The sequence below is a fragment of the Eptesicus fuscus genome, chromosome 16 (assembly GCF_027574615.1).
Source record: "Eptesicus fuscus isolate TK198812 chromosome 16, DD_ASM_mEF_20220401, whole genome shotgun sequence".
Lineage (NCBI taxonomy): Eukaryota > Metazoa > Chordata > Mammalia > Chiroptera > Vespertilionidae > Eptesicus > Eptesicus fuscus.
The window spans coordinates 55,600,496-55,628,247 of record NC_072488.1 but is presented as its reverse complement, the minus strand read 5'-3'; the positions used below and the strand labels follow the sequence as shown (position 1 = coordinate 55,628,247).

At 44.4% G+C, this 27,752-nt stretch overlaps 1 protein-coding gene across 1 annotated transcript in view; it reads right to left on the bottom strand.

Moving 5' to 3' along the window:
* MERTK (MER proto-oncogene, tyrosine kinase) overlaps nt 1-27,752 on the bottom strand; it is a 119,287-nt gene that overhangs the window by 32,938 nt on the left and 58,597 nt on the right. Inside the window, exons 5-8 of the mRNA XM_028137963.2 lie at nt 19,569-19,655; nt 16,846-16,961; nt 10,689-10,872; nt 4,111-4,262 (exon numbers count right to left, since the gene is read on the bottom strand). Coding sequence (XP_027993764.2) covers nt 4,111-4,262; nt 10,689-10,872; nt 16,846-16,961; nt 19,569-19,655 — 539 coding nt within the window. The remainder of the gene's footprint in view (nt 1-4,110; nt 4,263-10,688; nt 10,873-16,845; nt 16,962-19,568; nt 19,656-27,752) is intronic.

Genomic DNA, 27,752 nt, shown 5'->3' with positions numbered 1-27,752 from the left:
GCACCTGGTGTGCTCAGCCCGAATAATCATGGAAGCTGTGCCACAGGACCCTACAGGACACCGACTACATAAGGCCACTCTACCAAGCCTGGGAGACACAGCAGCTTTACCTAATACATAGAAACAAACACAGGGAGGCTACCAAAATGAGGAGACAAAGAAACACCTCAAAAGAAAGAACAAAACTCTAGAAAGAAAAAAAACAAAACTAAACAAAACGGAGACAAGCAATTTACCAGATGCAGAGCTTAAAATACTGGTTATCAGGTTGCTCAATAAACTTAGAGGAAGAGTAGATGAATTTAGTGAGAACTTCAACAAAGAGAGAGGAACATAAATACAGAACTAGAAAACATAACGAGTCGTATATGAAGAATATGCTAATAGGAATAAAGACTACATTACAGGAGTCAGCAGAGGAGTAGATGAAGTAGAGGATCAAGTCAGAGATTTGGAAGATAAGGAAGCAGAAAACACCCTATCAGAAAAGCAAGAAAAAACTAATAATCCAAATATATGAGGATAGTATAGGGAGCCTCTGAGACAACTTCAAGTGTGCCACTACTCATGGGGGTGCCAGAAGGAGAAGAAAGAGAGCAAGGAATTAAAAACCTACCAGTACGTGAAAAAATAAGGGAAAACTTCCCTAACCTGGTGAAGGAAATAGACATAAAAGTCCAGGAGAGATGAAGTTGTGTCTAACTCTTGCCCCTTAGAAATGAAGGGTGTTTGAGAAATGGAGATGAAGGATGTATCGGTCAGGCTCCTCCCAGGGTTGGCTGATCTTATATTTTATTTGCCTCTTATTGCAGCTCATGAGCTGGAAGCTCAGCTGCATCAGAGGATTTGTCCAAAGTAAAGTGAACCACAGACCCTTCTATTGTCACAAGACCATCACAATGCACAACGTACAGCAGGATTGCAAGTGACCTTCTCACCGGGATGACCCAGCATCTGGGAGGAGGTAATGATTGGAAAGGTCACAGCCCTAACTGGCAGGACTGTTCTCACTGCAGAGGGAATGATCTGAGCAAAGGGGAGTGTTAGTGGCAGTGAGTGCATTAGGCTCCATGCTGCGTCACCCATAGGGCTTTCAGCACTCCTGCCCCTTCAGCTCGAGACCCCCACTGAAGAAGGAGCTATCAGCCCAACTAGCATGGCTCAGTGGTTGAGCATCAACCTATGAACTAGGAGATCATGGTTCGATTTCCAGACGGGCACATGCCGGGGTTGTGGGCTTAACCACCAGTAGGGGACATGCATGAGGCAGCCGATCATTGATTCTCTCTCATCATTGATGTTTATATCTCTCTCCCTCTCTTTTCCTCTCTGAAATCATCATCAACAACAACAATAATAATAAATAATAAAGAAGCTATCATCCACTCCAGAGGAGGGGAAAAAAGGACCTGCCCGTAAATGTCTGCCAATGATCACTATCTTCTGCCAACCAAGAAAGAAAAAATTCCCATTGACTCAAAACAAAAAGATTGTGCCTTCATGTACTATCTTAAGAATTGAGCTTTGTGAAAAGGAGATTTTCTCTAAGATTTGATTCCCCTGTCCCAGCCAGGGTGCAAATGCAATTAATCCACAGGCACCTTGAACATGCTCTGGGACAAAAGACCAGGAAATGCGAAGCTCCTTCTCTTGTAGCTGCAACTCTAGCGCAGGGTTTGACTGCTACAAGTAACAGCCTGCAGTCATTTACTATAAGACATGAGAAATCATGGACGCTAAGTCCTCTTGTTTCTGTCTCCTCTACTTCCATTACCTATTGCGTTCAACAGTCTGCTTCTGGGTAGGTAAACTGAGGCAACAAAAGAAAAAGAAAAAAGTCTCAACTATCCTACTGGAAAATAGCAGTTTTGGTAAAAGTTGGATGATGTGAGATCGAAAATGACTGAAATGAGCTCAGACATCATCTGTGGGCGCAGCTGTTCCCCATCCCTCTCTCCTGCCAAGAAGCTGTTACTTTCATGTGATGCCCTGTACAAATGCCACAGGGATGCCAAAAATCTGACCCATCACCGGGTTACATCCATCGGGAATGGGAAACACAAAACAAGGAGGCTGTAAAGATAGTCCTGGTGGTGAACCCAGTGTGTCTGTCCCGTCACAAAGGAGTACGAGTGACCTCAGCCCTCTCCATCTCCCAAGTGAGAGGGACCTGAGCCCCACCGCCCCCAGGCCTCATCACTCAGCTGCATCCCCCACACTTCTGACTTTGGTCAAGTATTCTCAACACAGTTGCGATCTTTATACCTCACAGTAACCAGGTCAGGATGTCCCTCTGGCTCAGCTGGAGTCACGCCTGAAAAACTCACTCCCACTGGAAGGGCACTGGCTGGAGCTTAGGGAGCAGTCACAGTTTCTCACGTAGACCCTCTGCCTTTTTTTTTTGCTATTATGCAACGAAACTACTATCTACACCAGACAATCCTTACTGAACTACGGAGGGTCTTGCCATCTTTGTCGATAAGGCAGGAACTATTTGACGTTCTGACATCTCCATGTATCCCCCAGTTCCCAGCACAGACTAATATTAAATCAACACTCACGACAATTCTGATGGTTAATTTTATGTGCTAATGGTACCCAGATCCATGGTCAAATACAGATTCGTTGTCAAATACTCAGCTGGATGTTGCTATGAAAGGTATTTTTAGATGAGGTTAGTATTTAAATCAGGAGCTTAAGGAGAGCAATCAAGGGTGCCTTCAGGGTGGAGGGTGCCCTTCTCCACCCTGGCCCTCCTTTCCCAGCCAGTGTGTCCCTCCCCAGTCACACTGCTGGGCGGTGCGGGCTCTTCTTCACATTCTCAGTGAGCAGCAGGAGAAACTGCTGAGTGACCTGCCAGTTGGCAGTATGCTCTGGTGGAAAGAGGCAGATCTGAAGGTTACTTTCAACAAATTCAATTTTCTTATACGTAAAAGAGTAATAGTCCTATCAGCCATCTTCGTAACATACAACTCTCAAACTGGATTCCCAAGTTCAAGGTTCTCATTGGCTCCCTTGCCATCTGCCAAAGTCTATCAGACACCTTGGCCAACGTCCAGGGCCCTGCACACATGGCCAGGACTCCTGGTCCAGCTTCCCCTCACACCACACCCCTGAAAATATTCATGTTTCTGGGCCTTGAGTGAGTCATGATCCCCCAAAGCTGTCACATTATGCCTCATCTCACGTGATCTTTCTCCATCTGGAACAACTCCATCGTCACCCGTCAAGATTATTCCAAACCCAGAACAAGTACCACCTTTACTGGTGAGGCATATGCACTGTCCCGAGCATCCTTGCTGAGGAGGCCAAACAGCAAGGCCAACCACCCCTGACCCTGAGCCATATTGGGCTGGTCACGTAGGCTGGTCACCCCTGGGGCTGGTCACATAGGCAGTGAAGTCGGTTAAGGTGGCTGCGGCGAGCCCACCGTGCCTGCAGAGAGCATCGGCTGTTTGTTTTCAATGCTCAGAGTGCCGAGCTCTTGACCAGAGGACCCTTAGTGGCACAGCTCCACGGAGCTTGGGGACGGGGAACCCGTGCCACCAGGCTGATGCTCCACCTCTTTGCTATGCTGTGCCAACTGCTTTGCTCTGGTTGGTTGAGAATTGTGTCTGATTTCGCTCCTACAGAGCTATGTCAAGACAGCCTGTTGCTTGCTGAGCCCTCTCCTTCAGAGTCAGGTTACCCTTTGCTATTTTCTAGGTGGCTGGGTTCTTCCCTGACAGTCTTCTTCAGAAAATTGTCCCTGGAATTTCAAGAGGCTATAAATTGCTGGCCTGCTAAGCCCTGTATCTTCTCAACCACCTGCTGTGGTTACCTGGGTAGTTCCCACAACTTCCTACAAGAGCCACACTCCCTGAAGGTAAGAATCAGGTGAGTTCTACACATAAGTACTCAATAAATGAATGAATTGATGAATGAGGAAAGGCCCAAAGATGTAATTTTCAGTAACCTCCAATTTTTATGACACTCTTCATAACCCACTAAAAAGTGCCTTGTCTAACTCAGTAACACCTGGCATTCTCACAGCAAAACGAATGCGTCTAAAACAGTTCTAAACCAGCGAATCCGAGGAGACAAGCGCGCTCTGCTAGCGCTCAGACTTACGGTAGCATCCGCACTGTGCCACACGTGAGATATCCTGTAGCCCACCAGGTCCCCATCCTGCCGCTCAATTGGAGGCTCGATCCATCTGATGTCCACTTTGTTACTAGATTCATTCAGAAACACAGTGACGTTCAAAGGTGATACCGATGGGGCTAAAAAGGACAAGGAGAGAAGGATGAAGAACCACTAAGAAAAGCATACAGATACTCATTCCCTTTTTGGTTTCTGAATATTTGGATGTTCAAATGTTCTAGGAAAGCACTCAAATGAGACTGAGACAAAGAGCAGATTTCCACCCTCTTCTCCACGAAGGACCATTGCGATAGTACATGAGTTTAAAAAGGCAGCCCTTTCCAAACTAAAAGAATACAGAAGAGGAAGGCAGGGAAGATGGCGAGTGGCACTCAAGGACTCTGCCAGGTGAAGCAAAGCATATACACTTGAATGGGGTTCTCCAACAGAAGCCGGTGGGGCAGAAGGTCAACCCACTGACTGGAGATCAGGTCCGGGTCCGAGAGACGTATAGATCAGGGAACTCGGCACAGCTGCAGTGACCAATGGGCTGAACAGAACTAACCAATCAGGAAATTACTTTATGTGTCAGACACTTCATTATTGGAGGTCAGAGGGTCAGATGTTAATTACTGTGCTAGGTGTAAAATGCAGCACATAGCACTGGTCTTCATTCTCTGTTTCATAGTAAATTCTACTAAGTCATACACCTACTTTATACCAAAATGTCCATTATCTCTCACCAGGACACAGGATAATAGAAGTTAAAGCACTTTGGAATAGAAAGTGTGTGTGTGTGTGTGTGTGTGTGTGTGTGCGCGCGCGTGTGTGTACAAAGTAATTTGGGAATAGGTCAAGGTCATTACTATATTCTTTTTTGGGGAGGGAAGAACTTGGCTCTATCTATTAAAACCGAAAATATGTTCTTTGACCAAGTATTTTATTTCCAGAAATTTAATCTACAAAAATTCTCCTGTGGGTAGTATTATATTCATTGAAACAAAATAGAAACAAAAAGGAATAAATATAATGCTAATTGTGATATATGAAATTTTGATACCTTTTCCAATGGAATCTGGTCAGCAAAAACCAATTAGGTAGAGCATGTTTATTGACATGAAAAAAATATCTAATGGAGGTAAAGATCGAATTGCCAACAAGTATGCATCACTGATCCATTTTAGAAATTTAAATAGTGTTTCATTTAGAGAGAAAGTATAAAGACAATTGAAATACTATAGACCAAAACTGCCTGTACTAGTACTTAGGGGAGATTAAATAATATATTTCTGATACATCTGGAAACAAAAGGGTACTGTAATCTTCCTCGCCTCTGCTGATTCCAGGAGCAGTTAGAAGGAATTTCAGCACAGGACATGTCATACAGCTGAGCTGTGCCTAGGAAATGAATCACATACTTCCAAATCTGCTGTAGGATTTATGGATAAACATGGCCCACTCAACATACATGTCTTTATACCTGCTCCCTCCGAAGGAAGGGATTTAAAACAGTATAAACTCATAAGGTAAAGAGAAGTCAACAGTAGAAGAGAAATCTTAACATATATTGGACAGATGAAAAAGAGATGAAGAAGGTGTAATGAACTCAGCAAGCTGATCCTTCCAAAGGCACCTGGAGAGAGGCTCAGAAGCTGTGGGCCCAGGTACTAAAACTGAAAGATTGATTAGGATGAACTTAGCTCTTGACACTCCTCTAAACTATTCCCACACACCTGGCAGGAACTCCCCCCAAATCCCACAGAAGACAGGATACCTTATTCTATGAACTGAAAAGCCTCTGGATTAGGGGCACCCGTAGAATGAAGGCACCATGAAAGGCCAGACTGACAAGTGGGGAAAAATAAGTGAGAGTCTGTGCCCTGAATGAGGAAGACGCCACCTCACCTGGCTGCTAGAACATTGGCAGCCATGTTTCTATTCACGAGGCAGCAAACAGGAGACTTCTTTTCTAGAGAAAGTGAGCAGTCCCAGAGAAAAGAAAAGCAATATTGATACTTGGGAGTATGCTAACCTAAACACTTAAGGTCACTGACCAAACACCTGACAGAGATGTCTACAAACCACACCTACACTTAAAGTGTCCAGTCAAATTGCTGGTTCTCTACTCTTAGAAGGAGTGGACACTGGGGGATCAGGAAAGGTCAGGGAAGCCTCCTTCATGAATGTCCAGGACCAAACAATACACAGGACAGAGAGCGCAGAAGAGATAAAGCCATTATAGGGGACTAGAGAAAACTACAACAAACAACCTGATAATTAACATGCCCAAAGATAGGTAAAGGCTGGCATACTTGAGAACTGAAAAAAAGAATTGTCAATGAAATAGAAAGCTCTATCAGCAATATAAGAAAAAATTAAATGTTTAATAGAAGAATTAGAAGAGAAATCAAGTAAACCTCCATAACTATGACTAAAAATTAAAGAAAAAAGGCCAACTTGAGAAAAGAAAATTAAGTAAGCAAAGAGGTCCAACAACTATCTAATACAATTTCTGGTTAGAAAAATAGGAGAACATTTTCAAAGAAAAAAATGTATAAGAAAAAGTCTCAAGCCCGGCCAATGTGGCTCAGAGGTTGCGCTTTTACTTATGAACCAGGAGGTCACAGTTTGATTCCCAGTCAAGGTACTAGCCCGGGTTCCAGGTTAAATCCCCAGTGGGGGTCATGCAGGAGGCAGCCAATCAATGATTCTCTCTTATTATTGATGTTTCTCCCTCTGCCTTCCTTTCAGAAATCAATAAAAATATATTTTTTAAAAATCTCAAAACCAAAGCACTTGCATTTCTAGATCAAAAGAACCACGGAATGGTGGCTAATAAATAAATGATGATGGCAAACAAATTCCACATCACAGCACCACGATTAGAGAAAGTATTTTAAAAATCAAACTAAACAGTTCAAATAGAAAACTCAAGTATTAGAATTCTCCATAACGACTCATGAAGCTAAAAACAATGCAGATATACTTTTTAAAACTTGAGGAAAAGTAATTTACAACAAAAAATTCTATATTAGGAAAAATTATCAATCCAGTATGACAGGAAGACATGCAAGTTCCCATCCTACCTAATAATAGACAAATATGCAAATTGACCGTACCTTCGCTATGCCCACGATTGGCCAGGAGGTGCGGGGGGGGCGGGACTCGGGGTGGCCGGGGTAGCTGATTGGGCCGGCGGGACACTGAGCTGCGTCGCCAGCAGCGGCACGAGCTCAGCATCTGCGCCATGTCTGTGATGTGGCACAGAAGGGGCCTCTGGGGCAGCGAGCTGACGTCCTGCCGCGTGGACCATCAAAAGCGGGGGAGCTGAGTGCCTGTCCGCTCAGGCAGCAGGCCTTTCAGAAGCCTCCGGCGCCTGGTGCACCAGCGGACAGGCACCCAGCTCCCCTGTGATCGAAAGCGAAAGCGTGTAGGGCACCCTACACGTGCATGATTTAATCATGCACTGGGCCTCTAGTAGTTTTAATATTTTACATACTCTCCCTGGAGCTAATGGATAATGTGCTCCGTGAAAATGAGGGAGTAAACCAAGAAAGACAAATGCCCAAGAGAAGGCTGTGGAGTCACTAGATGCTCTGGATGGAGACAGGAAAAGAAATACATAAAATAATTAAAGATAACAGTGCCTGGGTCTCACTCAAGGCTAGGAATACTGTGTATTCTCAGCTCTCAGACTGGAAAATCTAATGGTACCAGGATCACTAGCCAGAGTACACATAATCGTCTTGTATCAATAGTGGTTAGTAACTGACTGAGCGCTGTTCCTGTCCTGCCTCATAAATTTTAAAAGATCCAAGAGGATCAATCTTTTCCCAATACATTAGCAATGTCCCAAAACAAAGCTCAATACTTATAGGAATACAGAAATATCTAGCATCCCACAAGGTTAAATAAGTTCACAATCTCAGAAATGCAATCAAAGACTACCAGCTACGCAAAGAAACTGCCTAGTCTTCTATACAGCAGGAATATAAATAAATCAAAACTGCCCCAGAAATAACACAGATATTAAAATTAGCAAGGACATTAAAACAGTGATAACTGCATTCCATATGGTCCAAAAGTTAAGTAGAAACATGAAAAATACAAATAAAATACAAAAATTATAATGTGAGAAATGAAATATACACTAGGTAAAATTAATGGCAGATTAGATACTGCACAAGAAAAGACCAGTAAGCCTGAAAATACAATAGAAACTATATATATAAATAACCACAGAAAAGCAGTGAGGGGGGGGGCGGGGACTAACAGAATATCAATGAGTTATGAGGCAACTTCAAGTGATCAAATACACATGTAATTGAGTCCTCTAAGAAGAGAGGTGGGAATGAAAAAAAATATTTGAAAAAGTAATGGTTAAAATGTTTTTAAATTGGATGCAAACCAAAAACATATAGATCTAAGAAATTCAATGAACCCCAAGCACAAGTAAAGAAATTACACCAAAGCACACTACAATTAAATTGCTCAAAGTCAATGATGAAGGGGAAACCAGAGACAAAATACATGCAGATACATTACATACAGAGGAACAAATAAAGATTGTAGATTTCTTATCAGAAATAACTCAAGAGAGAAGACAGTGACACAACATTTTTAAAGTACTGAAAGTAAAAATATGTGAACCTAAAAATATGTGAACTTCTATATTTAATAAAACTATCTTTCATAAAGTTCTATTTGAAGGTCCAACATGATCCATGAAGGGGTATAACATCACTTGACAGTAAACGGTGGTAAGTTAAACATTAACCCTAAAGCAACCACACACAAAAAAACAGAAAACAACAGTCATAACTAATAAGCAAACAAAAGAGAAAATAGAATAAAAATATTCAATTAACCCAAAAGAAGAAAAGGAGGGCTACAGACAGAAAAATAAAAATGTGAGATTTAAACTCAACTTTTAAACCTAGAGTTTAAAGATGTAAATGAAATTTGCTGTAAGCAAGATAATATAAATAATCACATTACATTTTAATGAGTTAAATATCCCAATTTAAATGCAGATATTTGAATAAATTAAAAAGCAAGACCAAAGTTTATGCTCCCTAAAGGAAACACACTTTGAATATAAAGATTAACCTGCTAGAACTGCATATTGAAATAGATAAATCCACAAGTATAACTGCAGATATCAATGCTTCTTTCTAAATAATGGATAGAAGTAGGTACCATTTGTAAAACATGGTCAATCAACTTAAGCAAGCTGACATTTATAGAATACTAGAGGCCCGATGCACGAAGATTCGTGCAAGAATGGGCCTTCTTTCCCTTGGTTGCTGGCACCGCCTTCGCTCTGGCTGGAGCTGCCTTTCCACCTGCCCATGCTGCCCAGAGGCCCGGAGTAGCTGGGGTGTTCTGCCCCACCCCCTGGCCACTCAGCGCCTGCATATGCAAATTAACCCACCATCTTTGTTGGATTAATTTGCATACTCACTTCTGATTGGCTGGTGGGTGTCACAAAGGTACAGTCAGTTAGCATGTTGCTCTTTTATTAGTGTAGATGCCATCTAATAAAAAGCAGAATACACATTCTCTTCAAGTGCACACCAAACATTGCTCAAGATAGACCATATTATGGACCATAAAACAAGTCTCAATGAATTTAAAAGGATTCAGGTGATACAAATTATGTTCTCTGTCCCCAACAGGATGAAATTAGAAATCAGCACACTGATCTCCAGAAACCCTCCAAATATTTGGAAACTAAGTTATACACCTAAATAACTAATGGATCAAAGAAGAAATCAGAAAGTATTTTGAACTCAATGAAAGTGGAACACAGCATATAAAATTTTTTCTCAAAGGTTTTTCTTCCTCATTTGAGAAAAGGAGGTATTTTACAATTTTGGCACTAGAGTTTCATTTGTGCAAGGATTAAGCCCTAACAATTTCTGATTTGGACCTGATGCTCTGTCTGTATTAAGACTAGACCACTGGGTGTATAAGGCTGGAGTTAAGGGCACATAAGAGGTTCTGAGTGATCTAGAGCTCTAATTGGGAAAGAGTGAAAATTGTGTGACTTGAATTTAACAGAATTCACTACTTATTCATAGGAAAGGAAAAAAATCTCAGAATTCAATAGCACACAGAAAATTCTTTGAAGTTTAAAGATGTAATGAGTAAGATAACAGAGATAACAGTATCTAATCCCTAGGGCTCCTATGAGGATCGAATGAATAATGCATGTAAGGCATCTAATACGGTCCCTGGCACATAGGGTTTGGTGAACATTAGCCTTCTTCAAATTCATTAGTTTTCTTGAGTTTGCTGCTATGAGTAGTAACGCTTTATATTACTATATTTTAACTAACAATAATATATGCTATAAAGAGTGTGCTGTTATTACCTTTTATGCAAAAGAGACTATTACATATATGTAGTTTATAAGTTTCTTTCCCATTTTCACTGGCCACCTCCATGAAATTCTCCTCCAGAGACAAAGACCCAAAAAAGCAAAATTTAAACTCTCAATCAGGCCACTGGGAAGGACTTAATCACATGCCATTAGAAGTAATATTCTGAACACCAGGAATTACCTTTTTCGGTCGTGCTGGCCAGGAACCAAGGGCTCCAGGCGGACCAGCCAATCTCATTCCTGCAGGACACGCGGATGCTGTAGTTAGCCAGAGCTTGCAGCTGCTCAACTTGATAGAGAGGTGGAGAAGCAGAGGTGTTAAAATCCATGACGGAGCCATTACTCAGAGGATCCACTTCCTTGACCTAAACAAAAGGTGAAGACGTGGACCCGGCATTAGTAAAGTGGCGGGAATGTCAGACGTGGGGCTCTCAGGCATCCTGTGCACGTGGCCCTCCCTCTCCACGGAGGGAAGTACCTGCTTCCTTCCGGGCCACACACCAGCATTACTGAGTGTTACTCATGCTGCTGGAGCAATAATTGAGGACCTGAGGAAAAGGCCTAAAATAAGCGTTCTCGTTGTGGTAGGCGACAGAGCAAATGATTACCAGTATATTACAATTTTTATAACACATTATAAAATAGCCCCTCCTCTCTCAGAACCACCTCAAGTCTCAATTTCTTTCAGTTGTTTCACAGAATACGCAACAAAGCCAACTGACACAGGGTGGCAAAGCCTAACATATAAGGTGTCCCAAAAAATGTACAGACAGTGAATAGTAGTAAAGGCGATATTTATTAAAATACATTTCATTTTCAAAATTGAGCTATCCATTGTGTATTTACATTTTTGTGGGGACACCCTGTATTTACTATCTAGACTTTTAAAGAAAACCTTTCCAAAATCCTACTTTAGAAGATGAGATACTGGATTTTAATCTGCTTTTCTTTTCTTTTCTTTTCTTTTCTTTTTTGATATATATTTTTTATTTCAGAGAGGAAGGGAGAGGGAGAGAGAGGTAGAAACATCAATGATGAGAGAATCATTGATCGGTTGCCTCCTGCACGCTCCCCATTGGGTATCAAGCCCGCAACCCAGGGCATGTGCCCTTGACCGGAATCGAACCTGGGACCCTTTGGTCTGCAGGTCAACACTCTATCCACTGAGCCAAACCAGCTAGAGCTAATCTGCTTTTCTTTTCATCGTGCAACCTGAGGACCCTCTGCTCTTTCTTGAAGAACATTTTAGTGTTGTCCATTGTTCTTAATTTTTTAAAAAGATTTTTTTTATTGACTTTTAGAGAGAAAGGAAGGGATAGAAACATCGATGTGAGAGTGAAACATCAATCAGCTGTCTCCCGCATGCCCCCTACCGGGGGAACGAACTTGCGACTCAGGCATGTGCCCTGACCAGGAACCAAACTGGCAACCTTTCAGTGCATGGGATGACGATGCCCAACCAACTGAGCCACACTTGCCAGGGCACATTGTCCATGATCCCCCTTCTCATTACACTCCAATAGAAATTTGTTCCAAAAGCATACACAGATAATTCAGACTTTATGACATTTTTTAGTGGGAGACATAGGAAAGGGTCATTTGCACCTCACCCAACAAAACTTTCTCTAAAGTTCTTTAAAACATCAGCTGTTTCTCTGAGTTCTTTCTCTTTATCCTTCATAAATCCCACCGGTCTCTCCACATCCCTCTCCAGGCATCCTCTGTACCCACAGGTAGAAGGGATTCCCAGCAAAAACCTCCCGCTTGTCCAGTAAGCACACCTCCTGTCTGTGAGTGAGGGTGTGGGAGAGTGGGTATCTTTTCACTGCACACTTTCCAAAACTTCTATGATGTGGAGTACTTATAAATCAGAAAAGACAAAAAGATATTAAATTAAAGAAAGAAGTAACCAAGAGCAATTTTGGGGGAAAAAAATCTTAAACCCTGTATCTATTTCTCATAGTAATGGGCTAGCAATCACAGGTGTGAATACACGAGGCTGTTATTACAGGATATAGGTATCGAAATGTAGGCCATGAGGCATTCCAAATAACATTTTGGAATTTCGGATCTGCTAAAGATACTGAGCTGGTGGGGCCTCACCTCCGCTCTGACTAAGAACTGGAGACGCCACTGGGCGTCAAGAAGCCCCAGTTGGCCTGAGGAGCCCCCAGAGGAAACTCAGTGAGCTACATGCTCATCTGGGTCCTGGCTGTTGGCAGAAGTCACTTTGTTTCTTCACTTTAGAGTGTGCACCTCCTTCCTGGTGACCAACCCTGGAGACCAAGGTGGAGGAAGCCTGGGGCTCTCCATCCACCATGTGGGGAGCAACGTGTGGAGCATTTCCAGGCACAAGACGCGCTTTGAGAGCCGTTCCTGGAAGAGGACGGGGTTTCTATAACAGGCCTTCTCAGTGGGTCCTGGGGGAAAAGAGGGAATGCGATGGCAAGAAGTACGTGGGACCGTTAAAAATAGACCTGGAGTATGCAGCCCAAAAATGGGTGAAGAAAGGAATTCATGTCAGGACCACAGGAAGCGAGAGGGTGTGTCCTCCTCCGCGTGGATCTGAATCTCGGCCAGAACATTCATTTGTCACCGAGTCAGAGTTTAAAACTGTAATGGACTGGGAACCTGCTACAAAACTATCCTTGGTCCCTTTAGAAATGGGATTACATAATTTATCTGCAGAATATAAATGATAACTTCTCAAACCAAACTGACTAATCCTGTTAGGACTGCAGGAGAAAGTAAAAAACTCAGTTATATTTGAATATCAGGTCAACTATAAATAATTATATGTATGGGTATGTCACGTGTAATTTAACTTGTAAGACTGCTTTCTCCTTATTTGCTAAATCTGGTACCCTACCCGAGATGGAAAGGAGAGTGTGTGAAGAGAGGCAGAGCTCGCTGGTGGGGCAAAGACAGAATAACCATGCCGGTGCCACAGGACCTGAGGCAGGCGGGGCAGACTGCAACTTGGTGCTCAAAAGGTGATTGTTCACTGTTCACTCAGGCTATGGCCATCCAAAGCCAAGGTGGAGACACAGAGAGAGAGAGAGAGAGAGAGAGAGAGAGAGAGAGAGAGAGAGAGAGAGAGAGAAAGAGCAGGTGAAGTTTGTGTGTCATCACTTTCCACCTTCAGGGTGACGTGGTGTTTTCCAACCAGCCCACTCTACTTCATGTCTATCCTGAGACCCTTCTCTCAAGGCGGGGGCAGCGCTTCCGCAAAGTCCCCCTGAAGGCAGCCATACTTGTGTGGAAGGAGCCTCATGTCCTCTTGGACTCCACAAACAGCTCAGCAACTGGGTAACATTTTTAAGGGGCTGTCCATGCCTCAGCTATGTCCCTATATGGGGACAGTCATGGCCCTACCATAGGAAACAGGCCGTCATAGTTCCACAAAACAGAACCATGAAATACATGAAGCAAAAACTGAGAGAAATGATGGGAGAACTAGACAATTCAAAAATAACAGTTGAGACCTCAATTCCCCACTTTCCATAATCGATAGAACCACCAAGCAAATGACCAACAAGGAAACAGAAGAACTGAACAAAACTATACACTAACTCACATGACAGATGCAGAACAGCCCGCCCAGCCCCAGCCAAATACACCTCCCTCCAAGTGCACATGGAGTACATTCCACCCAGAGTAGAAGTTATGCTTGGCCATAAACAAGCCTTGATCAATTTAAAAGAATGGAAACCATACCAGTGTATCCTCCAAACACAAGGGAATAACATTAGAAGTCAACAAAGAAAGAACATTTGAAAAATTCACAACCATGTGAAAGTTTAACAACACATTCCTGAGTAACCAGTAGGAAAGAAGAAACCACAAGGCAAATGACAAAAAACTTGAGAGGAGCTGAAGAACACCAGAAAAATACCAAACCTTAGGGGATGCAGCTAACACAAGGCTTAGAGGAAAATGAATAGTATAAAAGCGCATAATAAAAAAAGAAGAAATTTAAAATCGTCTAACCTTCCACTGTAAGAAACAACAACAAAAAGAGAAAAATAAGCAAATAGAAGAAAGAAAGTAAAGATTAAGGCAGATATGAGTGAAGTAGAGAACAGAAAAACTTACAAAGGCAAAAGTTGGTTCTTCACAGAGATACTAAAATTGACAAATCTTCAGCTAGATTGACCAAAATAAATAAATAAATAAATAAATAAATAAATAAATAAATAGAGGGAAGACTCAAATTATTAAAAGCTGGAATGAAAAAGGGGCAATTGCTACTAGCCTCAAAGAAGAGAAAGATTATAATTTGAATATTATGAACAACTGTATACCAACAAATTAGGAAGCCCAGAGGAAATGGACAAATTCCTAGAAACACACAAACTACTAAAAGTGACTCAAGAAATAGAAAATCTGAACAGATCCATACCAAGTAAAAAGATGGAATAAGTAATCAAAAAACTTCCTACACAAAAAAAGCTCAGGATGCCCTACCTGGTTTGGCTCAGTGGATAGAGCATCAGCCTGTGGACTGAAGGGTCCCAGGTTCAATTCCTGGTCAAGGGAACATGCCTCGGTTGCAGGCTTGATCCCAAGTAGGGGGCATGCAGGAGGCAGCCAATCAATGATTCTCTCTCATCATTGATGTTTCTATCTCTCTTTCCCTCTCCTTTCCTCTCTAAAATCAATAAAGATACACACACACACACACACACACACACACACACACACACACACACATATATATATATATATATATATTTTTTTTTAAAGCTCAGGACCAGATGTCTTCTCTGGTGACTTCCACCAAATATTTAAAGAATGAACAGTGACCCTTCACAAGCTCTTCCAAGAAATAGAAAAGGAGGAACACCTCCCAACTCATTCTACAAGGCCAGTATCATGCTGATACCGAAACCAGAAGAAGCCAATACAAGAAAACTACAGCCCAGTATCTCTTGTGAACACAGACACGATTACACAGTGGTGATGGTTTCACAACTCCGTGAGGAAAAACCACTGAATTGTAACTTCAAATGGTGAATATTATGGGAGGTGAAACATATCTCCAGAAAAAGCTGTTAAAGAACAGCTCTGTGAGGATTTTGCAGACACAAGGACCTGACACTTACAAGTACTTGGGAGGTTTACAAAGCAAGGCAAGCACTTAAGCAAGGCTGGGGATGGCGGGGACGGCAGGCTATTTTAAAGATAACGCATGTGTTCACTCTTCAAAGCAGGAGCAGCAGTTAGATAATAGTGGGAGGCAACAAGAGCAGGGAGACTAATTCCATTTGGTATTAAAACATCTGGTTGTTGCCTGGCTGGTGTGGCTCAGTGGTTGAGCGTCAACCTATGAACCAGGAGGTCACAGTTCGTTTCCCGGTCAGGGCATATGCCCTGGTTTCAGGCTTGCAGGAGGCAGCTGATCAATGATTCTTTCTCATCACTGATGTTTCTATCTTTCTCCCCCGCTCTCCCTTCCTCTCTGAAATCAATTAAAATATATTTTAAAAAACACAAACAGAAATCCATATCCAGTTGTCAACATAAAATTCTTTAGAAGTCACTTCCTTACAGTGAGTGGGTGTAAATGATTTTTACTAATAAGACCAGACATTTATGAGACTAAGAACAATTCTTGACCGTACTGCATGATCAAGTACCATTCCTATTTTCAGCAGACAATCCACATGTGCTCACTACCTGTCCCACACACAATGTCTCTCCGGACACACAGAGGGCTCTGAGCACAGCTTGTGGCATAAGCTTCCCAGGCTTGACCTCGGTCCTGCCGCTCAGGGCTGAGCCCGCAGAGCTGGTGTGGGTTTCAGTGGGGGAATCTGCAAAGCCCCTGGGCCGGGGCACTTGGGAAAGAAATAGCTGGGTTACTTTCCATGTTTACAAAACTAACAGAGCAGAGTTTACCTCTTGGCATGGAATAATTGCAGGATGGCTAACCTCTCTTTTCTACCATTGGAGGTAGTGGTTAAGATGGGTGAAGACTTGCAAAGCCTGTGAGGCCCAGATTTTCCGAGGACCACGGGCTAAGGTGCTACATTCATGGCCACCAGCCCAGGAAGAGCCAGGATGACGAGTACCTGGCTTCCTGAACTCCTGGTCACAAGCCAGTCCTACCTTAGGGATGCATTTTTGAACCCAAAAATTAATTCTCCCTGGTCTCACAGTTCCCTCTGGCTGGCCCTGGCCGTGCACAGCAAGGAGGCAGGCTCTGGGGTGTGCAGGTGCACAGTGAGCCGGAAGGAGGACAGGACTCTCAACGGAGGTGCTGGAGGGAGAAAAAGGAAGGGAGACCCAAGGGCACCAAGCAGGCACTTCCCTCTGAATCCTGGAGGTTTGTTTACCTGAATGTTGCAGATGCTGAACCGGGAATAGCCATCGAAGCCCGGGACCCAGGAGATCAGGACACCGTGTGAGCTCCTGTTGTGGATGCGGACTTCAGCTGGTGGGGAGGGAAGGACTACAGGAAAAAGACACACACAAATGCAATTAGACACCACAGGAGGCCACGCGACCAAACAGACACATTAATGCCACGCCAGTTGCCATTTCTTAAGATTAAAAAAATTAGACACAAGTTTCAAAGAGGAGACACCCTATGCCTGAGGTAACTGTGTGAGCCTGCAGACAGGCCTTCCTGTGACGGGGTGCTCTGCCTGGCCACGGAGGGGGACCCAGGCCTGCTTCTCTGCCCACTGATGAAGGGAATGCTTTCAGCTGGGAAAGGATGCGCAGAGGCCCAGCTCCTTTACTGAGCTCGCACCCACAGTCCTACTGTGTGCAAGCACCTTGCTGGGCAATAAATGGGAAGAAGAGACACAGACCTGTCCTAGCGGGGCTCTTGCTTGAGTTGGGGAGACCCATGTGAGCAGAGGCTAAGAGGGCCCAGTGTGGAGAAGAGAGGGGTACCACAGAGCATGGGGTGCACGTGTGTGTAGGGGGTAGAAATTTCCAGGTCAAGGAAGCAGGTGAGAGTCAGTTCAAGCAAAAGAACCTATTGCCTGTGGTGTGTGTGTGTGTGTGTGTGTGTGTGTGTGTGTGTGAGAAAGAGAGAGAGAGAGAGAGAGAGAGAGAGAGAGAGAGAGAGAGAGAGAGAAACTATAACGAGCGTGCGATGTCCTCGGTGACATGTGAGATGTGGACAGATGTTTCAGTCAGAATCTAAAAAGAATCTGAAGTTTTGTGTGTGTGTGTGTGTGTGGGGGGGAGGGCAGTGTCTTATTTTCTTGTACTAAATTGAATTCTTAAAGTAATAATCACACATAATAAAACAAGGTGCCTGATGATGCTGTGTGCTTACCATGTGCCCCCTGTCGTGGCCTCCACCTCATTTCCTTATTATTAGAACCCTAGCTGAGGGGTCGTCTTACCGTCCCCATTACAGGTGAGGAAACGGAGGATCAGAGAAGTTAAAGCCAGCCGAAGGCCCCAGAGCAGGGGCACGGACACTTGAACTGGGGTCTGCCTGACCCCAGCGCTCGTGTCGCTCACAGGACACGGGAGGCTGGTTGCGGAGGCAGCGAGCAGGCCAGTGTGAGCACCAGCAGGGGCTGGGCGTCTGATGGCCACTTGGCCTGCGATGTGGCCCCTGGCACAGTGGAAAGCCCTCTCTCAAAACTCAGTTCCCTCTTCTGTTACTGGGACAGTAACAGTCCTGCTCCACCGGGCAGTGGTGAGAATTAAATGAGGTGACACGGGCGGGCGAGGTGTGGGGAGGCGTGGAGGTGGGGAAGCGAGGACAGGATGGGCAGGAGGGCTGGGCCACGTTAAGCACACACGGGGTGCCACGTTCAGGAGTTCCAGTTTTGCCAGCAGACGTGCAGCTTGCTGAGTGGGGGGAAGAGAAGCATTCCGTTCGACTCCTCTTAATAGAGCAGCTGTAGAACCGCCCTAAAAGGCGGGCCTTTCCACATCAGAATTAGGCCCAGATGCTCCAGTTCACAACAGACTAGAAGAAGGGAGGCTTGGTTTGGCATCAATTTTTAAATGAATAAGAGCCAAAAGCCCGAGTTTTGGAAACAGGATTTATTTTTTTAAATCTTAGCTGAGCGTCTGTATGAAGCAAAAACTAAAGAAGTGCTTCACCTTTTATGGGTTTTTAAATTTTAAGATGCTTATACCTGATGACAATGACTTTATAAATGTAAGCCCACTCATGGATCTTTGAAATTCCAACATGTCCTTTGAAAATGGTAATGATGGCCTTTGGGCCGGAGGAAGGAAGTTCCCGTCCCTCTGCGCCCACGTGCGCTGCGCTCGGGTTTTCCTGGGGTGAACTTTCCGAAAAGGCCCCTCATTAAGAACAAACACTGAAACCCAAAACTTGCCCGAGTTTCTGTGAGAGCGGGTGAGGAAGGTGATTTGAAGAGGCATAAACAGACAGTATTTATATTTTTGTTATTAGGTTGCAGGTTTTCCTTTCTGTTTTAAGTTTCAGATTTAAACGCCTCTGATCCCACAGAAAAAAGGAGGAAGAGGCAGTGCATTGGATTGGAATGTCTCCACCAGCTGGGGCCTTCCATTACCTCATGTCCCAGCTTAGCGGAAGCAAAGGGACGGGAGGTGAGGAGAGAAAGACAGGAGGCTGGGCCCGGAGGAGAGTGACCCTGGCCTGCCCTTCGCCCGCCTCAGGGCAGCAGCTGGAGGACTGCTTCACCCCAGCTGCCCTGGGAGGGACGGAGCCCATTCCTGGACCAAGGACCTCAGCTGCCCCAACCCAGGCTCTCTTCAAGGGCTAATGGAGACTAGTTGAGGCTGGAAGAGGGAAGTGAAGATGGGCTAAGATGGTCATGGTAAACATTTCAGCCTATTTTCTTTCCAGACCCCGCAGAGCTAAACTGGCAAATGTTTACCAAACTTATGTGCCAGGCACTGCTGTGAGCACTTTGGCTGGTGTGATCTCATTTAAGCCTCAAGACCAGGTAGGCTGTGTAATGATCCCTATTTTACAGAAGGGAACACCAGCCAGAGAGGTTGGGTGACTTGTCCAAGATCACAAAGGCAGTCAGTGGGGAAGCCTGGACCCCCCCACCCTCCACGCCGCCCAGGGACTGGCCCTGCTTCTCACCTTTAATGTTGACCTGAATGCCCTTGGACACGGCCAGGCCCTTGTCATTGTGGGCTTCACAGCTGAAGAACGCCGTCTCGGTCAGACCTGAAGGGGAAGGAGAGCATGAGATCAGCCCTGCGGGTGCCTGGGCATGCTGTTACTTCTTGGTTCACTGCTTCAAGTCTTAAATGCACAGTTAATTTTTAAAATGTTCTGATGTTTTTTGGGGAAAAATAAAAACACACCTGGGATTAAGCCCTAGGTACCAGGAGCAACGAGGGGCCTGAAAGGCAGCTTCTCCATTCAAATCCTTTCATTTTTCCTGATGGCGAGGCATTAGGTAACAAAGTAGTATGCTTTCAAATTTTAGATTTCTACGAGGAGGTGGGACTTGCTGGCCCCAATATTAAGCAAAGTGGTTTCTGAGGCTCCCCAGATAGTCCCCTGTGGCATAGCCACCCAGGACACCATGGACACTTCACAATTCCAAAAACAGCAGTGTAAAAACCAGTTTAAAACATTTCAGATGATCTGCTGTAACGAGTCCTTAGTAAAAATCAGTCAACTCGTAAGGAATTATTATACCACTGCGAGGCATTGTTACCACACAAAGATAACAGTGCTAAATAAACTTTTTTTTTTTTTTTAAATCATTTCCAAGGTGTGGCAACCTCTGATTCATTAACTTTAAGCAGAAAGAAAGAGAGGTAACCCTGGTCAAATTCCATTGTCCCATAAAGGAACATGGGCTCCTTGGAGAAATGGCTGATTCTCAGGTGGGGCAAGGAACATGTCAGATGAGTCTGGGACAAAATACACACACACACACACACACACACACGCGCGCGCACACACACACACACACACACACACACAGATGGGGGTGTGGCAGAGACATGGGAGCAATTGTAAGCATTGCCAATGGCCACAACTGAAACAGCTGGAGCAAGAAAATAAGTGAAGTGCCATTGGATTGTAACGCAACATATAAAACAAATGTTCACGAGTCTATACGGATATAATAAATAATTAAATAAAAGGGGGAGACCAGGCAAACCTCCCCAGTAATGAACGTATGTCCTCTGCCCTCAAGAGCGAGCATCACTCACCCTACGTAAGCGCGGGTTGCGCCCAACGACTTCCTTCCAAAGAGGACAGTGTGGAAAGAAAAATAAAAGGGAAACTTTAGCGTGGAGAAACTGGCGAACACTGGCTCACCCAGATGGTCAAGGTCAACACCAGCAGTAAGTCACGCTGACAGAATGCATCCTCAATATGATGTGATGCAAATGGCACTTCCCCTCTGTAGTCTTCCTCCCCAGAACCGATAACCCAAGTCTATTAATGAGCAAGAACTTCAGACAGGTCCCACCGTGGGACACTCTAAAATAACCTGCCCTGTCCTCCTCAAAACTGTCAAGGTCATTCTGACAGCAGTGAGAAGGGAGGACGGTTGGAGGGTTAGATGGAAAAGGTCAAGTAATTAAAGCAAAGTAAAACAGAACAAAAAGCAACCCTCACAGACAGACAAGAGAATGGTGATTACCAGAGGGAAGGGGGGTGAGAGGAGGTATAGAGGGTAAAAGGGGTAAACGGTGACAGCAGGAGACTTATTTGGGGTGGTGAACATACAATACAATACACAGATGATGTAGTATAGAATTGTACACCTGAAACCTATGTACTTTTATTAACCAACTAGAGGCCCGGTGCACAAATTTGTGCACCAGCGGGGGGTCCCTTGGCCTGGCCTGTGGGATCAGGCTGAAACCAGCTCTCCGACATCCTGAGGGGTCCTGGATTGTGAGAGGGTGCAGGCCAGGCTGAGGGTCCCAACCGGTGCATGATCGGGGCTGGGGAGAGACATGGGAGGTTGGCCAGCCAGGGAGGGGCTGTGAGAGGGCTTCAGGGCATGTCTGGCCTCTCTCAGTCCCGATTGGCCAGACCTCAGCAGCAAGCTAACATACAGGTCAGAACCTCGGAGCCCTGGTGGTCAGCGCACATCATAGCAAGTGGTTGAGCGGTCTTAGCATATCATTAGCATATTGCGCTTTGATTGGTTGAACGGCCGACTGGTCGATGCACACTTAGCATATTAGGCTTTTATTATATAGGATGTCACCCCAATAAATTCAATAAAAATACATTTTAAAATAACTGTCAAAGCCATTAAAAAACAAAAACAGTTGGAGAAACTGTCACAGCCAAGAGGAGCCTAGGGAGACATGGAAACTAAATCCCGGATGAAATCCTGGAACAGCAAAGGGGTTAAGTAAAAACAAAGTAAGTGTGAACCAACTGCGGGCTTTAGTTGGTAACAGGGCATCGGCATTGGTTCATTCATTGTAACAAACGTGCCACTGAGGTAAGATGTCAGTAGGAGCGGAGAGTGGGGGTGGGAATTCTCTGTACCACTTCCACAATTTTTCTACAAATCTAAAACTATTCTAAAGGTGGAAAAGGTTATTTTTAAAGAAAATCACGGCCATAGATGCCCTCTACTTTAATCTGGAAACTTCTCTATGTCTGTCTCTGGCAGAGTCCACATCACGAATCGGAGGAAGGCAGTCAGATAAACAGAATTCCTGAAAACACACCACCATTTGCCTCTTGCCTGAATAGTTTATTTTGTTTTCTTCTATCTGTCCTCTTGTGTAGGGAACGTTCCGTCTGGTAACTATAAAATTCAAAGCTTGTCATGAACAAAGAAGTGAAATGTTTAAAAAACCAAAAGGGACCACGCTGCCAGGCATGAACCAAGAGACGCTCAGCCAAGAGGCGGAGACCCTGTCTGGCAGCAGATCTAGGAAGAAATGGAAATCGGATCCCTTTTGTGCTGGGGCTTCTCCTGAGCGGCTCCATGTGCAGAGAGAAATCCCTGCTGGTTCTGCTCTTTGCCGTCCAGATGGGAATCTGTCCTGTCGACTGAGATCTGCTGACCAGACACGGCCCCTCAAGGACCAGCGGACCGAGGGGCCTCAGTCCTACCACCCTGTGGTGACTGCTTCCTCTCTAAGATATTATGTCAGAATCGAACAGACATCTCAGGGCTTTATCTTTCCAAGATGAGGAGTATTTCCATCAGACTGGAGGAAAATCCTCCCTGGATGGCTGGGCTAGATTCTCCTGACAATTCCAGGTGCCAAGAAACTACGGTTTCCGTAGGAAACAGGCTCTTTCTCCAGCTGGCCACCTCCTCTCAAGTGAAGGATCAAACCACCAATGGCTTGTGTGGTGGTTTAGGAAATATTGATTGCCTCGGAGAGAAGTGTTTCCTTGAAACCCGTCAGCTACAGCTATAAAAGGGCACCCGAGGCGGCCCTACCTCTGGGGTCTTTGTATCTTCTGCTTGATTTCCCCCCAAAGAATTTTGAAAAATACATGTAGCCTCTCACACATTTTGAGGTTTGCATCTTAGACTGTTCCTAATTTAAACGGCTGCAAAGGATGGAATTTCAGCCACCCTGAATAATGTCCTGACATTATAAAGGAAAACTCCTTTAATGTCGGATGTAATTTTCCAGGGGCTAAAGGTCACTGTGTGAGGTCGTTAGCTCTATTCGCTATTGGAATATGTGCTTGTGTATTCTTGTTACAAAAGTTTTCCGTTTTAATTCCAAATTCAGCACATATCAAGAGGCTAAACTCTTGGGTTCTCAATCATTTTTAAGACGAATTTTACAGTGACCTTTAGACCAAAGCATTGGAGAACCGAGGCCCCCACAATGACTCGAGATTAAGTCTCGAGGGGGCCTTTTTCCCTTCGTAAAGTGAGGGAGCAATGAATAATAGGGAAGCAGGAGGTGCAACAGAAGAGCTGGCCCGGCTTCTGGACTTTGGGCACTTTGTCCGGCTTGGGTTTTAGGAAAGACATCCTGGGTGAGGATGAAGACATTGGCCTCTCTAAGCCACTGCCTGGGGCCAGGGCTGCCAATCACTATTACAGTTGGCCTGTGGCACTGGATTTCATGCTGAAGTATCACTTTACCCTCCCAGGTCATAAGCTCTCAAATAAGATGCCCATATAGCCTCAGGCTCCATGAACTTGAAAAACTTGACTTATATTTAGATCAATCAGCTTTGGCTCAATCAAAAGACACAGGAGGTAGCTTTGCGCACGTGTGTGTGTGTGTGTGTGTGTGTGTGTGTGTGTGTGTGTGTATTTGAACAGACATCTGCAGGCTGAAACCAAGACTGTTGCCAAGACTCTTGGTAAACACTTGAGTACAAAATACAAGTCACATGGGGGGAAGAGCTGGCCCTCCCTTAAATTAGGAGGGTGATGGGTTTCACTGAGATGTTCCCCAACCGCCCTTCAGGCCGGCCGGCAGGGTTTATCCACGCAGGAAGTGAAACTGCTTATCACAGGGCATGACTTCAGGTTAAGCGGGAAGTCCATTTCCCTCTTTGTGTTTCCTTAGAGTGAACACAAAGTCAGGAAAACCATCTGTAGCAAAATCCCTGGCACCAGGCACCACCCCCTTTCAGAACCGCCCAGAAGGAGCCAAACCACTGATGACAGCAGTTCTCAACAGACGCTTAACAGATGCCAGCAGAGAGCGTGGAAGCTGGTCCCAACCAGTGAGTTTTCTCCACAACCAGGTGGGCACTGTAGGCCAGATACAGCCTTTGCTTTCTGTATTCAGGGACACTTCTTTGGGCATGAGACGCCCAGCAAGAGACTCATTTCTCAGCCTGGGCTGGACACAGCAACGGGTGTGCGCAGGAGACACGGCCCTGTCCTCTGCCTGGACGCACAATAACCACCAGACTGGAATAGCCCTGCACGTTTTATACCCAAACCCTTGTGGCTTTCCAGGGAAAATATGCTCCAGCCCTCAGTCTCCGCCCCACCACCCACTCTCCCGAGTGCCCCAGTCCTCTGAGCTCTGTCCTCTGCCCATGGGCTCCCCTTATTCCATTACATCTCACCCAACCCCAAGGTGGCTCATGCCCCTCTTGCTAGGTTCTCTGCTGGTTAAAAAACAAACAAAACAAAAAATAACTTCTGACACAAAGTCTGAAAGATATTTTAGGGAACTTTCAGTAACAGGATGTTCCCTGCAGGGAAGAACAGAACTGCTGAGGAAGCAACTTCTAAGCACAGTTAGGTCAATTCTTTGAGTTCTGGATAAAGCAATCCTATCCTCTCTTTTTTTCCCCTGGTGTCTATCTTTCTACCTAAATAGGCAAAAAAATAAAATAAAATAAAATACAATAAAATAAAATAAAATAAAAAAATAAATAAATAAGTAAATAAATAAAATACAAGATATGCTGCATCAATAAAGGAGCTTATGCTCACTCACTCTGAACTCACTGTCTGCCCAGAACTCATTCACTTAGTGTGCCAGACATTGTCCCAGGCACTGGGGGTGAGCTCACGAACAAAACAAAGGCCCTTGTCCTTACGGATCTCACGTTCTCATGGAGGGAAAGGGCGAGAAATAATAACCTTATAAGTAAGTGAGATCTCAGAAGGTGATAGAAGAGGATCAGAGGGCCAGAGGTGAGTGGAGAAGTGGGTTGTGATTTTCAATACGTGGGTCAGACTGGCTCCTTGAGAAATGGCCTCTGAGGAAAGTTGGGGTGAGGGAATGGGCCAAGCTTTTACAGGAGGCGAGGGAAGGGTCTAGCAGAAAAACAGGTGGCACAGGCCTTTGCTCTGTCCTCTCAGTGGGCGGGAAACCTGGAGCTCTGAGGAGAAGACATGACCTCACGTGTTTTATCAGGATCATGCAGCTGCCATATAAAGACTAGAACTTAATTAAGCATGTAGGGGTCCCCAACTCATTCCAATTTTTTTATGATCTGTAAACTGGTATTAAAAATGCCTATCACGCCTTGCTATAAGGTTCAAAGTAAATCTTTACAGAAAGCACTGTGAGAAGAATGAACTGGTTTATATAAATTCTAGTTATGTTACTGTTAGATAGGACAAGGACCTCAAGGTCAGGGCAGTTATAAATATTATTACTAAACGTTATTCTGACTAAATGTTAAAATGTAGCACAGTATTTTGCAGACCAGCTGTAAACAGAATGAGCTTGGAGGAGTGTGTGTGGGGGGAGCGGGGGGGGGGGGGAGGGAGGGACAGGGATGGGGGAACTTGATAAATGTAGCCAAACTACAAAGAAGAAATCAACACGCAATTGACCAAGTAATACATCTAAGCAATGGCTCAGCCTCCCTTGCGGAGAGCAGCTTTGGAAATGAAGTCCTTGTCTTTACTTGCTGCAAGTCAATAAAACTACCTGTTACAGGATTCCAGGGCAGGACGAATAGGGAAACTGAGACAGGAAAGTTAGAAGGAAGCCAAAGGTGCGAGGCAATTTGGAGCCAGCTTGTAACTAACCAGCCATTATCCTCCCCAGCCAAGGACACAGAGCAAATGGTTAAAAACCTCCCTAAGGAGAGAATGCAGAAAGGGAGGGGGTGAGGGGAAAAGAAAAAAAAGGGCCGTTTTACCCCCTAAGCAGCGAAGCCAGCAGTCTCAAGGCTTGGCAAGGTAAAGTTGCCAGGTGCTTCTTCTCATGAATTCTGGGAAGGCCACAACAAAGTAAAAAAACAAACAAACAAACAAAAAAACGGGGGCGGACCTTGAGAATTAATTCGTATCAAAATAGTCAGCAGAGAGATTCTGAGACCTATAGACAGGGAGGTACATAACCCCTCAGACCCCCACCCAACTGCTCTTCAGATTAGCTGAGAGCCGTCTGTATTCAAAGTCAGGTTTGCTTGCTTTGCTTTTTCAATAAAGATGCATGCTTTAATTGCTTTAATAAATTGGCTTTTCACAACAGAGTCAAGGACTCTCGTATAAATTCATTTATGTGAGAAGGCAAGGATCGAGGGTGGGAACAGCCCTCTCCCACTTACTCGGGGGGATATCCTATCTGATAACACCTCTCTGGTGTTGGTGAGAGGTGCCTATAACAGTACCCCAAGTTTGGTCAAACCCCTTGAGTTCAGTAACATTACTGTTGTTTACAATGACTATTAATTGCTAAGTATACCCACTTAACTGAAACAAAAACTAGCTTAGCTGTTTTCTAAATGTAGATTTAAATATAAAACGAGTATTTAAAAACAGGAGGATCAGCATTAGTCCACCACTCTTCTTAGGAAGGTAGCTCACAACTGACAGTGAGTTAGGAACTACTGCATGTAACATTTATATTGGGTCACATTTGAGTCCTTCCTGTAGGCTGCTTCTGTACCAAGGACTTTTCGTTCATTATTTCACTGGATCCCCATAAATGGTCCATGAAGTAGACATATATTACCCCTACTTTATATGAAGCTGTGGAGTAGCTTGCCTAGGGACACATGGCAGTGAAGTGGCATTAGTCTCTATGTCACAGCTGGGGAACCGAACCTCTAGTTTATAATCAATATATCATGCATCAAATGCTTTTTACAGTCCTGCTATTTGGGGGTGTGGAGGATTGAATTCTGCCCCTAACAAAGTGGTTCTTTAAAAAAAGACCAAAAAAATCACACAAACCCTTTGTTTTGAAATAATTTTCAATTCATAAGAAATTACAGAAATAGTACAGAATTCCGGTCCACCCTTCACTCAGCTTCCCCTGCTGATAAGATCTTACATAATCAAGGGACTCTGACCCAAACCAGGAAATTGACTTGGTGCAATACCATGAACTAAAATACAGGCCTGATTCAGATTCCGCCAGTTTTCGTTTTGTTTGGGGAGGGAGGAGTGTATGGCTCTATGCAATTTTATCACAGGTTGTGTACAGAGACAGGACTGTTCCATTACCAAAAAGAAGCTCAATCCTGCCACTCCCTTTAGAAACATGCTCCTCCAACTAACCCTGCCATCACTATAACCGGGTCATTCTGAGGCTGATATAGAAATGGAATCCTACAGCGTAGAATCCTTTGAGACTGGCTTGTTGACTCAGAATAATGTCCTGTAGACAAAGGCCTTCTTTGCCCTTGTCTCTTAAAGATAGCTCTTACATCACTAGAGAAAAAATTGATATATTCGTATCAAAGGGACAAAGTGTGTGACCTTCCTGTTCATAAACGTGCTTGCTCAGAGCAGCTTCCACCATTAGGGCTATTCAGCCTCCACCATCATAGGTCGCAGAATTCTCTCAGTCAGGGATCAGAAAGGTTTACTTGGGGGCTAATTTCAAGACAGAACTGTGGGGGAAAAAGGAGACATGTGTAATACTT